The sequence below is a fragment of the Phalacrocorax carbo genome, chromosome 18 (assembly GCF_963921805.1).
Source record: "Phalacrocorax carbo chromosome 18, bPhaCar2.1, whole genome shotgun sequence".
NCBI classification, from domain to species: domain Eukaryota; kingdom Metazoa; phylum Chordata; class Aves; order Suliformes; family Phalacrocoracidae; genus Phalacrocorax; species Phalacrocorax carbo.
Genome location: NC_087530.1, coordinates 7,292,833 through 7,306,271, shown reverse-complemented (window position 1 = coordinate 7,306,271; position 13,439 = coordinate 7,292,833). Strand labels below are relative to the sequence as shown.

General features: G+C 56.9%; 1 protein-coding gene across 1 annotated transcript; it reads right to left on the bottom strand.

Annotated features, from left to right (window-relative positions):
- Window positions 1–3,092: 3,092 nt before the first annotated feature.
- SLC27A4 (solute carrier family 27 member 4) lies at window positions 3,093–13,417 on the bottom strand. Its single transcript, XM_064468508.1, has 13 exons — window positions 13,232–13,417; window positions 10,398–10,564; window positions 9,339–9,733; window positions 8,482–8,640; window positions 8,062–8,131; window positions 7,882–7,973; window positions 7,251–7,360; window positions 6,616–6,825; window positions 6,240–6,366; window positions 5,942–6,079; window positions 5,618–5,782; window positions 5,020–5,166; window positions 3,093–4,799 (listed from the first exon to the last, which is right to left on the bottom strand). The coding sequence occupies exons 2-13, from the start codon at window positions 10,559–10,561 to the stop codon at window positions 4,642–4,644; spliced, it is 1,935 nt and encodes a 644-aa protein (XP_064324578.1). The 5' UTR covers window positions 10,562–10,564; window positions 13,232–13,417; the 3' UTR covers window positions 3,093–4,641.
- Window positions 13,418–13,439: the final 22 nt, after the last annotated feature.

Genomic DNA, 13,439 nt, shown 5'->3' with positions numbered 1-13,439 from the left:
GCAGTTTTGCACACCAAGCATGGCCTAGCTGAGCTGGACCTAGAGCTGGAAAGAGATGCTGATCAGAGAGAAAGTTGCAGCATTATTTTTCTTAAAATTACTGCCACTGTCCAGGATGCAGGGTCTGGGAGAAGCAGTCATGTCCATGGTGAAAAGTACATTTGGTTTGTAAAGCTCTTCAGCTTCACTTAAATGAATAGGCTAATAATAATCCAGGAAAGGATTTTAATGTTTTCTTAACCTCATGCAAACAGCTTTTTAAGTATTTTAATTAAAAAATAATAATACCTCATACTTTATATATATAGTACTTTCATCTATATACAGCTGTTGAGCCAGACTTCAGCTTACTGATCAAAGGAGAGAGATAAGTCTCGCAAGGTGTCTCTAATCATAGAAAGAGGATTCAATTAACTTATTCCTTAAAATCACACAAATAACAAGAAAAAAAAAATCAGTCCATGATTAAGCACTGGCTGCTTCTTTCCAAACACCTCTCTGCTGGAAGCATTTCGTCCCAGCACTGATCCTGGGCTCAGTACCACACTTGCACTTGTATTCCTGGGCTGAAAGCTTCAGGGGCGCTTGCACCTAGGCTTCATTTTTCCACAGGAGCTGGGACTTTAAAAAGGCCCCAGAATTTCAACCCAAAGCTGACAGCCAGCAGAAAAACTCTAATTGGAGTAGCTGGGAGTTTCGAAGCATTGCCAAGTACAACAAAACCCCACTCAATAAGGACAAACACAGTGCAGATAGTGAATTGTGCCCAGCCACCAGATCTCCAGCAGGGACCAGAGCTGCTACTTTTAATCCTCCCAACGCCGCAGCGCCATCAGCATTGCCAGGCAGGGCAGCTCCCTACAACATAACTCACAGCTATGAACACACCTTCACAGGGCTCCCCTCTCCATGGGAGATCCAGCACAGAGATGTGCATACTCGGTACGTGCACGCCCCAGCCCTCCAGCACAGCACTGTGCTCCATCGGTACTGCTGAGCTCTGCAGGCCCCCCTCTGTCAAAGGCCTGCGTATCAGAGCCCCCCGTGCAGGTTGCTGAGCTGTGTCCCCAGTCACTCGGCACCCCCCAGAATGGGAGCTCTCACCTTGGGGGGGCCCATCCTGCTCCTCTGGCCTGCGCCCTGCAGCTACAGCCTTCTTCCCCACAGCCGGCCAGGAACACAGGGCTTGGGGTGAGCTCCCTGCTATGCCCCTCAGTTGTGTCAGCACCAGCAAGGGCTAAATCCTGCTCCTTGCAAGTGCCCCGGCTGAGCCTATTATTGGCACATCCATCTCCAAAACCCAACAACACAAGCTGGTATCCGCTGGGATAAGCTTACATGCAAGTAAGTAAAAGCCATATTTCCACGAGCTTCCAAAGCTGTTTGCATCTGGGTTTAACAGGCAGTGCCCTGAATGCAGAGCTTGCTTGGCTTTTTTAACCGAACCTGCTCTCAGACAGATGGAAACACAGTACTGAGCCTTGCCCTGTGTCCCCTCTTCCTTCAGAGTGGCTTTGTATGCAGGGCAGCATGGCCATTTCTTTCAGGAAGGGAGAGCAGTGCTTCTGTATCCTCCAGTATCACTTCAAACCATCCATCTCCAGACAGTGACCCCCAGGGCTGACTTCGGGGAGGCCAAGCTTTCACCCATTCCCTTTAGCAGAGGGCTGGGGGAGGCCGGACAGTTCAGGTCACTGCCTACTGCCCGCCTGGCACAACAGGGTGACCTCGGTGCTGCTGAAGTCTCTGCCAGGCACAGACTCTGGTCTGGAGCCCAAGTGGAGGGAATGCCAGCACCTGGGATTGCTGCTGGCATCCCACCCAGCACAATCATCTGTACCCAAAACTTCCTCTCCACCTCAGACAGGTTCTGACCTCTCCCAAGTGGGTGACCCCCCTTGCTCCCTGTGACCCCCGCAGCTTCCCAGGGCTCTGAGCCCCCTCAGGGGTCCGTGAGACCCCAGAGGAGCCCCTGTAGAGGTCCCCCCTGAGGCGAGGCGTTTGCCGAGCCCAGCCTGCCCTCCACTGGCAGCTGTGAGAGGAACAGCATCCAAAAGCGGGACCAGACCACCTGCAGAGGCAGCAGCCATCACTGCGTACCCTGCACCAGGCCCCTGAGGCTGGTGGACACCCCCAGGCCGCTAAGTAGGAACCCCCACAGGCAAAGCCACCTCCTTTGAAGGCTGAGCACCACAGACACTGCAGGGCTGTGGGGATGAGGCCTGTTTTCCACCGAGCTGGGGCCTGCTTTGGGACAGAGGCTGTCCCAGGAGCTGCGCCCTTCCAGGAGAAGCATTAGACCTTGCTGCTGCGTCACCCCACACTCCTCCAGTCCTCACCTGGGGCAGAGGCTGGATGCAGCTCCGAGCTGGGCCTTGCCCAGCTATGTCCAGGGGATTGAGTAAACTAAAAGCTTTAATTTTAGTTTGAGATGCTAGAGAAGCCGTCAGTTTGAGCATGCCTGATGGTGCATCTGGTATATGATAGGTGCAAAATTTCTAGCAATTTTCCCATGGTGCAGCTTGCCAGGCAACACAGTTCACCCAGGCTCATGCCTCAGACGTTTCTCCCTGGTACCCACATACCATGAAGGAGCCAGTTTCTCCTGTCCCCAGGGTGGGATGCAGAGGGTCTAAAAGATGGTTCTGGCAGCGAGGGAAGGGGAATGGCTACTAAAAATCTTGTCTTCAAGGACAGAAATGAGCTGGAAGGTTAAGTGTGGCCAAACATGGAGGAGAAGCGGCAGGAAGCAGAAAGAGGGAACCAGAGAGGCACGGAGGAGACAGATGTGCCAGAGTAAGCAGGGAGAACTGGGCCAGGACAAAAATGGATGGCAACGCTAAGAACAGGACCAGGAGAAAGAGGGAGTGGGGAGTTGGTGGAGGGGTCCGGGGAGGGTCTCATCAATAGGTTGCTTTCACAAAGTCATCAAACGCAGCAGCAAGGGGCTTGCTTCTCCCTGCTCCAAGATGAGCTAAGCCTGCACAGGGAGGTCATGCTCTGTAGTGGCAGTTCCCAGTTCCCAAACCAGCACAGTCCCCTGCCTCCCCACACAGAGCAGGACTGTGCAAGAAGAGGTAGGAAACTCCAAGCATAGCCCATACTTGCATTTAATCATAAGGACAGGACAGTCTGGGGCAGGCAGGTATGCTGGTGTGGAAGCACAGCTAGAAGAGCAGACACACCTTGTCCTCATGAAAGACAGGTGTCATTTTAAGGAGTATCCCTGCTAAAAGCATAAAAAGAAATAATTAAAAAAAAAAAAAAACCAAACAAAAAAACCCACCAACCCAGAGTTTTCTCTGGAACTGACGTTTCCACATGGTCTCTGAGGACTGGAATCAGACATTGCTGCTAAGGCTGTTTCACATCAGACACAATGCGGGGAATTCACATAGCTCAAGTCAGGTGTTTAACATGGACATTTCAGTTCAGGGCCCACCTCCTGCGGTAGAGACAGGGAGGAGTCTTGCAGGAAGGGATGCAGAGCACGTGAAGCCAGGCTCTCACAGAGACCCCTCTCCGGAGGACCTTCTCTCCCCTAGGCAAGTTGCCTCCTGCATTCAGGGCACAGACATTGCAGCAGGAAAGCCCTGAGAGCTGCTCTGTGGTGCTGAGTAAGTCTAAGCAAAAGCAAACCAGGCCCTTCATTCCCACTCTCCCACGTGCTTTCTGCAAGGAAGAAGTGCACAAAACAAGGCTGCATCCACAAAAGGTGAAAGTAAGAGACCAAGAGAAGTGTCCACAAGATAGCAGGGTTTGCTCATGTCCTCCATCATGGAGCAAGGCCACAAGGACATATACAGCTGCACCCACGCTGGAAGAGGAGAATCATCCCAGATGAGTGTCCCGTCTCCCTGTGCCCTGTGAGAGAAAAGGGCTCTCCAAGAGAGGACAGGTCTGGGCTGCTCCTTCACCTACTACACAAACCCAGGACACATTCAAAAGTACAGATAATAAATTAAGATTGAAAAAAAAAGTCAGCGTGTATAATATATATATATATATAATATAATATAATGTGCGTGTGATTGTGAAGAATAGAAATGTCATCCCTGGGAGAGAGCAAGGCATGGCAGAAGCACATCCCTGTCTCTCTCTGAATCCCAGCACCACCCTGCTCCCGACTCACAGCAGAAACACATGCAGGGCCATGCAGGGGGCAGGGGTTGCGCCTGGCACCCAGCTTCCCTCTGCCAGTGGGGGCCTAGTGCCAAGGAGGAGCTGCCTGCTTGGTGGAGGAGTGGGGAAAGAGCCCAGCACTGGTCCCTTCATGGCCTTCACAAGGAAGGGTTGCTGCAGGCAGGAAAAGGGAAGGAAAGACAGGAAAAGCAGAGTGGAATGGCAGGGACACCCCACCCCTCCTTAACTGGCCTGGGCCCTGCCCCTCCCATGGCACAGGACCACCACTGCTGTACCAAGTAGAAAATAAAGCCATAATGAGTCTATGCTTTGGTATGTAACCATTCCCCTCCCCTCAGACCCCGCTGTGTTCCCCCCCAACCATTATCTGCAAAAGTCATCAAATAAAATCTCTAGTGTGCCCTTATATCGCTCCTTGAACCTTTTCTTCCCCAGCACCTGTCTTGCCCCCATCTCCCCAGTAGGATTCGGGGAGGTGCCTTGCTTGAGCCCCGCCAGTTACAGCTTCTGCTCTCCCGACTGGATCCTGTTGAACGCTGCCTGGTCCAATGGCAAGTAGCAGCCTTGCCTGGAGTCCAGGAAGTACAACCTGTCCTTCACCACCGCAGGGTCAAAGCCCTGCTTCCGCAGCTCGGTCTTCTGGAACTTGTAAGTGCCTGGAGCAGGGAAAGAAGAAGGAATGGGGGTTCACCAGCTGCACATGGCTCCCATCCCCACCGCCCCCATGCACCCCACACCTCCAAACCATGAGAGGAACCGGCTAGGGGCTCTGGGGGGCAGAGGAGCTCCATCCCAACCCTACCACAGATCAGCCTCCGTAACCAGGTCTCGTGCCCCAGCTCCGTGCCCAGTGTGAGCATGCACACCATGGCTCACTTGTCTTGGAGACTTCGTGCAGGAACCGCAGGAAGACGGGCCGCGCATACAGTGGCAGTGCCTTTTTCAGTTCACTAGCAAAGCCTTCTAGGTCACAGGAGTTTTCTGGGTCAGCAATGGCTGCCATTCCTGCCTTCCCTTCAATCCCTAAGAGGCAGAGAAGAAGGGAGAGCACTCAGACACACTGTCCCTGCAGCATCATCTCCCTCTGCCCCACACCAGCAAGACCTCTAGCACAGACCCCACTTTGTACTGAAGCGCTGGTGCATCCAGCTGTGTCACCAGTCTGTGGCTAAGGATACCAGCGACACCCTGCGGTCATGGTCATCTCCTCCCAGAGGAGGCACTTCTAGCCTGCCCAGAAAGGATGCAGGGTCCTTCCAAACCAGCCAGAATCAGAACAAGGCTAGAGAAAGGGAGGGAACCCTCTGGTTCCCACTTGGCACATCCCCGGTGGCCTCTTCCCAGGTCACCCATGGGAAGCCTCGGTCCAGCCTCTTACAAAACGGCACGCTGATCCAGACGTGCATGTCAGACTCACATTCAAGAGCTGGAGGCCCACCTGCCTCCCCCGATTGTCTTCTCCCCTCTCAGCTACCTGGGATCTCCACACCATAAACCACGACATCTGTCAGGTTGAGGATGCGGCTCAGCGTCCCCTCCACCTCTGTGGTGGAAACATTCTCCCCCTTCCAGCGGAATGTGTCCCCAGTGCGATCCCGGAAGTACATGTAGCCGTATTTGTCCATCACCAGGACATCTCCTACAGGAAAGTGAGGAATGGGCAAAAAATGAGGTGTCAGAGGGGCTAGGAGCAACCCTGGAGCATCTCAGGGCAGTACCTCTAGCCTGGGACAGCCCCCACACCCACCCAGGTACCCTTCTCTGCTCTCAGCTGACAGAAGGGCCCTGCTTGACTCACCTGTGAGATAGGCAATATCCCCTTTTGTAAACACATCCTTGGCAATTTTTTTATTGGTAGCTGACTGGTTGAGGTAGCCGTCAAAGTGCTGCAAGGGGTTGCTCTTGACAATGCGGCCCACCAGCTGCCCTGGCTCCCCTGCAGGGAGAAAAGAGGAAATGAAGGGGTGAAGCAACAACCTGCACCAAGCAAAAAGGGTGGGATTTAACTGAGCAGAGACTCAAACCTAGGTAAGTTATCTTCAAGTACCAGGAAAGACTTGCACAGGGCTGAGACTTATCCCTGTGATTGCCCTCACCTGGTTCACAGGGGATACAGACACCATCCGGCCCCCGGATCAGCTCCATGGTGTCTTCATCCACCCGCACCAAGCCAATGGGGTACACACCTGGTAGTATCCTGCTGTTGAAGCCGCACGACCCAACCTAGGACAGAAGGAGCTCAGAGCCGTGGGTAGCAGGGACACCTCTCCTGCCCCGAGCCTGCTGCCCACACACATCCAGGACACCAGAGCTGGCACCGCACAACAATAACCAAAACCCTTCCAGGCAGATAGCAACCCACGCCAAGCCTCTTGGAGCAAGAAACCAGGAGCAAACAGCCTGCCTGGGTTTCCAGCCCTGCCCAGGCCAGCAGGCACCCTCTGGGACATGGGGAGAGTGGTGGGGCCTTACATTGTTGTCAAAGTTTCCCAGGCTGCAGTTGCATTCGGTGGCCCCGTAGAACTCAGCCACCTGGGCAATGCCGAAGCGGACCATGAACTCCCGCCAGATGGAGGCACGCAGCCCGTTGCCCAGCGCCATGCGCACCCGGTGCTGCTGTTCTACCTCCTGGTACGGCTGGTTCAGCAGGTAGCGGCAGATCTCCCCGATGTACTGTACAATCTGGGAGGGATGGAGAGGAAAGACTCACTAGGATCCCTCTGCCAGGTCCCGGGGTGTTTGGGGTTTCTTCAGGGCAGGTAGGAACGGCACAACATACCCAAAGTCCCCTAAAGAGGCCGTGGTAAAACCTAGGAGTCCTACTAGCTCACCCAGTGCCTGTCCCTCCCTGGTTAACCCACTGCTCCAGTCTGTGAAATCTGAGACCTCCTGGCTAATGCTGAAGCATGGGAAGGGTTTGGACACATGGAGTTACCACTGCAGGTGGGAAGGACACGGCCCCACCACCTTGGAAGGTGGTTTGGGATGGGCAGGCAGAACCAGGCCAGGCCTCCCACCTCTTCCAGCAGCTGCACTCTCCCCAGCATGGCACAGATCCCCAGCCTCCACTCCCTGGTCCCGGATGGCCCCTTGCCTCACAGCCTTACCGTGCAGTTGTATTTCACGCAGTCCTCCCAAAAGTGCGAAGCCGAGAACTTCTTGCGGATGACAATCGTCATGCCCTGCAGCAGGCATTGCCCAACCCCCACGATGTTCCCTGCAGAGAAGCAGCCAGGGGAGCCCTCAGTCCCCAGACACCTCCAGCCCAGCCTGCTCAGGGAGAAGCCTGGCAGGGCAAGGTGAAGGCCATGCGCTGGCTCACCACAGATGGGTGTTCACCCAGCCAAAGCCCCCAGGACCACAGACACCAGGGAGGAGATGCATGGCAGCGAGATCTGGGGCAGCGCTTTGCACCTAATGTCCCAGCATGTCTCAGCCAGCCAGGTGGGCACCGCTTCCCCTTCCCCAACTTTCCACATGGAACAGCAGCAATAAGGTGCAGCTATTCCAAAGCCAGGCTACGAGCTGGATAACCCCGCCCCCCCCTACTCTAAAGGTCAGCTAGATCGATTCTTGGCTCCCAGGGAAAAAACAGAAAGCCTCAGTCAGACACTGCCAGCAGCAGCCAGCTCCTGCTTGACGTGGAGATCGCTGCTGCACCAGCCTCCAGCCTGAACCCTGGGCTTGGCTGAGGGGAAGAGATGGCCCTGGCACGCAGGGCTCCGTACAGCACGTTACCTGCAGCGTGGTAGAGCGGGAGGCAGTCATACATCACATCGTTGGGCCGCATGCGAAAACCGTAAAAAACTAAGCTGGACATGCGGAAGTACCTGGGGCGGGAGGGTGAAGGGACATGTCAGCAGAGGACAGGGCAGAGCTCAGCTCTGTCTGGTCCCAAGTCCCTGCCCACAGCCTTACCGGCAGTTTACCACAATCGCAGCCTTGGGCAGCCCCGTCGTGCCAGAGGTGTAGATGTAGAAGAGTTTATCTGGAGAGCAATGAGGAGGCAAGGTCACATACCCAATATAGGAGCTGGCTGAACTGGGAGAGGGGGACGAGTCAAATTTATACACTCTGCTTGTGCCAGTTGAGCCCAAACTTTGTTGCTGGGTTTACCCTGGGCAGATGAGGTCTGTTAGACACATGGAGGGCACAACAGGATACTGCTCCACACAGGGCCGGGCTTCAGACACCAGAGTGTTACCCCTCCCAAACACCCCAGGCCCTGCTGCAGACATCTGCCGTTTGCATCCTGAGCAGACATTCTTGCCAGCGTTGTAACCAGCAGATCTACAAACACACCACCATGAGTTTGGCCCCCAAGAGCTGACCACATACCAAGAAAGCCCTTATCAGGCGGGGTTGGCTGGTGCCGCTGGGCCATCTGCAGGAGGGGATCCAGGTGTTTCGCACCAGGAAGCACAGACTCAGGGCTTCCTTCCCCAGACCAGAAGAGATGGATAGATTTCTCCAGGGAAGGTTGCACTTCCTGCATTGCTGAAAATGTAAAGAGGAGAGATGGAGAAAGACTGCAGGGTGGTTACAGAACAGGGACCCCCTGCCCTCCCAGACACTCTCAGGGAGACACTGCCCCAGGTAGCAGCATCCTTGCTGTGCCCAGCACAGTCCCCAAAGGGCTGACAACCATCCCAGGCAGATGTCACTCCAATGATTAACAGATGCTGGGACCACAGCCCAGGCCTCTTCAGGGACTAGAAGATCCTGTTCTCCACCTCTCCCCAGCCAAAACCTCTTTGGTGCCAAGAGGTCTGTGCTGACACGATCAACCTCAGAGGTGTGGGCTGAGACACCTGATGAGCTGGAGCTGTGGTGCTGCGGGGATGTGGCTAACAGCCATGGGGAGCAAAGGGAGGCTCATCCCATGCAGCAGGGCAGGCCCAGCCCAGCCCAGGGCTCCATGCAGGGCATGGACCCAAGAGGCACAAGGGAGGATCCTCACACCGAGGCTGGCCTGCCTGAGAGCCCGACAGTGCTGAACTCTGGATCGTGCCCAGCTCCAGATCCTGCCTAGCGGCCAAAGGGACCAACAAGAAAAAAAAAGCCCAGATCCAATTCCAACTGTCCACTCTCTTCCAGATCCCTGCTCTGTGGTGGGCAGGAAAGGAGCACTAAACCCATTGACACACCCCCTCCATGAGTTCAGAGCACCCCTGACGCATCTGCCTGCCCCTCACCTTCCATCACCTCCACCCCAAAAACCACAGCTTTGGAGTTAGAGATGGTGATGCAGTGCAGCAAGGCCTCCATGCGCAGGTGGGAATTCACAAGGGCAGTCTCCACCCCAATCTTGGCCAATCCAAGCCACAGCCCCACGTACTGATTGCGGGACTCCATGAAAAGAGCCACCACGTCACCAGATCGGAAGCCTTGGCCATGGAAAAAATTGGCCACCTGGTTGGAGTACTCATCCAGCTGACGAAAGGTCCAGCTCTCGCCTGTGCCTTGGAAGATCAGCGCTGTCTTCTCTGGATACTTGCTCGCAGTCTTCTGGAAGATCTTGGCGATTGTGTTCTTCTGCCTCACATGCCTCCATACCTGCCACTTCACTCGCAATAGGACCAGCCCCGTGCTGCCAAAGGAAGGGGAGCAAGGGGGCAGCTGCTCAGTGACCCTTGCAAAACCACTTCCTCCAGCAAAGCCAGCACAGCACAAGGATCGTACTATGAGCTGCACTAGCTGCACTGTTCCAGGCCTTACTGTAGGTCAGCAGCAGCTCTGGGTGCTCCCCTGAGCCACGGGGACATAGGCAGAGGTCCTCTGCAGGTATGTTTATAGCCAGTAACTGATGAGGACCAGGGAGAGGTATGTTTTGGAAGGCTGCAGACAGGGATGTCCCCAAAGGGGCATCTCTGAGCCTCAGGTAATCTCCAAGAGGTGCCACTGCTCCCTCCCCACAAATCCTTGCCAGGAGCTGGCACAGTCTGGTACCAACTCCGAACTGTCCCTGCACAGGCACCTGGTGCCACGCCAGCAGCTTTAGGGACAGGGTGAAGTACAAGGACAGACACTAGACTTCGATCTCAGCTGAAATCTATCTTTCCTGTTAAAACTTTGACCAAGAGTTTGGTGCCACCCAGGCGCGGCAGAGGAAGATCTCCTTCCAGCCAGGCCGAGTGCCAACAGAAACTCAGGGTTGTGCAAGGAGCTGGGGGCTGCACTCAGGCATGCATCAGGGCAGAGCAGTGGGGCAGGGGAAGGGTAGATGGTCGGGCCATCCCAGCGAGGACACCTACGTGACGTCCCTTCGTATTGTCTTGATGAATATGAGGAAGAAGTCCCATCCGCCGGATCCCAGGTAGAAGATGAACAGGGCAGGAATGGCCTGGGCCCAGGACAGCTCCAGACTGACCCTGAAGAACAGCAGCAGTGCTGCAAAAGCAGCCAGACGCAGCATCATGGCCTGCAGAGAGAGAGAAACCACGGCCATCAACCTATGCACACTGGACTCGGCGATAACGAACCCATGGGCGGGGGATGCATTAGCAGCCCCCAGTTTCCCGGATGAGGTCCCTGAGTCACCACTCCTCTTGGCAGCGAGGACATAACCCAGCAGCCCAGAGCTCCCACAGATGTAACTTTACTGGGCCTTGGAGATAGCCTCCAATTAAGCCACTGGCACAGCACGGCTTCGGACCAGCTGAGAGCCCAGCCATTCCCACCTCGGGACCCACATCCTGCACACCAGCAAGGGGCACAGCCACGCCCCAGTGCCATGACATGCAGGATAAAGTCACTTCACGGATGTGGGAGCAGAGTCTCAGCAGGAGACCTTGTACAGATGTTTGGCAGGCACCAGGGCGATGCCAGGCAAGGCTGGGTCAGCCCCTCACCTCCAGCCTGACAAAGCCCAGCTCCAAATTCCTCCCTACTCCAAGGATCCCTCTGTCCCCATAGCCCAGGTCTCCCTGTCCCACCGCATCAGCTCTCCTGCATACCTGGCTCCGGGACAGCCACATAGCTGCTGGGAGAGCGCAGCTTCACACACTCCCCGACACAAGTCAGACAGGAACAGGAAACCCAGTCCTTTGGGCTCTGCTTATGTTTGCAAACCCCTGTGTTGGCGGGCAGTTTCCTGGCCTGGCTCTGCTGGAGTCACTGCCAGAGCAGGCTGGGGATGAGGCCAGGTGCAGGCATGCCCTGGCTAGGCTGGAGAGGGCAGAAGAAGGGCTGTCACTGATCCCAGGAACACCGAGACCCCTACCCCATGCCCTGTGGACAGCAACTCAGTCTTTGGTACTTGACCCCCAAAACCAGCACCTCTGCTCCCATCCCAAACACACCCCAGACGTGGCTTTGAGAATTGCAGGAGACCATGATCTAGCAAAGGCTCTTTTTGAGCAACAGCATCAGGCAGATGAAGGTGACAGTGATGTGACCCTTGCAGCTCAGGGGCTCCTAGATAAAACTGGTCCTTCCTGGCATGGATGCAGGCCAAAGGGGAAGGAAACACTCATATGATTTCCCTTTCCCTCTTGAAGGCAGATTCACTGCTCTGAAACTGGCAGCCCTGAGAGCCATGCATGGGGCTTCCCCTCTGCTCCGTGCAGTTCCCCCAGGTCATAGGCCTCTGCGGATTTGGTATGAGATGTTGGCAGGGGGGACCAAAGGTGGCACCACGTGGTCACCATGCCCTGGCATGTCACACAGGCTGTCTCATCTCTGAGCCATGCCACTGACAGGAGGCAGGAATGCACCAGAGCACAAGATGCCGCTCCTGGGTGGGGGCCTGGGGACATCCTCCTCCCATCCGCAGCCCCTGCCCAGAGATACCCCCTTGTCCCTCTGAACTCCCACCACCAAACACCTCCCAGGCCTGAGGTCCCACAACATAGTCCCCATGCCTTTTAGCAGGGCAGGATCTACTGTATTTTTACCTAGGAACCTCTCTCTGCAGTTAAACAGGACAACTCTTAGATCACCATCAAACTACTATGCCTTGGCCAAGACCTGGGCCCTTCATTACACGCTCACATCAAACAGAGAGATGTGGAGAGCCAGCAGTGGGGGAGCCACACTGTGTGGGCAGCAAGGCACCTAACCTCCCACTTGATGGCAAGACGGGCCCAGACAGGCCCCTGTTATCCTCTGCTCCCATCTCTCCCTCACGCCAGCATGCCCGGTGCCTCCCGCCGAGAGATAACTTGTGCATTACTGAGAGATAACCGGTAAGAGATTACCGAGAGATAACTGGTGCATCACTGCCAGAGACCTCCAGCCCTGCCGTTAAGGATTCAGGTCTTGTCTAGCTGCATCAGCACAGAGAAAATTAAGACCTGCCTGTAGCTCCACAGCCAGCAGGCATGAAGGCAAACTGCAGGGATCCATCACCCGGGGGCACAGAGACCCGAGGAGAGCTGGGAAGAGGGACCAGCCTGGGGAGGAGGCCATGGGGGGGGAGCAATAGGCACGCGACCGGGCTCCAAGAAGCCGCAGCACTAACGGTCAAGCGCCAGGGGCCGGGAGATCCCCAGAGGCATCTCTCCAGCATGAGGAGCTGGGGAGGCACCTGTCCCCCCACTTGGCCCTGGGCAGGATGATGGGGACGAGCCCCGTTTCGCTCTCCCCGGGGCCACCGGCAGGCTCAGCCCAAGCAAGGAGGACGAGCAGCGCAGCCCCAGCCCCATCTGAGAGGGCAGAAGGACCGGGAGACCCGAGTGAGCCTCACACCGGGGCTGCAGCCGGGACCCTCCTCCCCGAACCCCCGCCAGGCCCGGGAACCGCCCTGGGAGAGCCGGTATCCGCCGGGGAGCCCGGTACCGCCCGCTGAGAAGGAGGCCACGCGGCGCCTCCTGAGGAGACCGTGGGGCTAAGGGATCCCGGTACCGCCCGCGGCGCCTCCTGAGGAGACCGTGGGGCTAAGGGATCCCGGTACCGCCCGCGGCGCCTCCTGAGAAGACCGGGAGGCTGAGGGACTCCGGTACCGCCCGTAGGGCCGCGGCGCCTCATGAGGAGACCGTGGGTCGCGGCGGCCCCACCCGGCCGCCCGCGGGGAAGCAGCCTGGCCACCGCAGCAGGGCAGAGCGGCGCCAGGAGGTCACGGAAGGGGAGGACGGTTCCGCGCTCTTACCGGGCTCCGGCGCGTCCGCTGCGGCCCGGCCACCTGCACCGGGAGCGGGGCCGGGAGCAGGAGCGGGGCCCGCCCGCCGCTGCAGCACGGGGCGGGGCGCACAGCGCGGCCCGCCGGGAGCTGTAGTCCCGCCCGGCGCCACCGGTCCGGCCCCGCGGCGGCGGGTGCGGTCCCGGGGAACGGCGGGGCTCGGCGCGGGGCGGGGCGG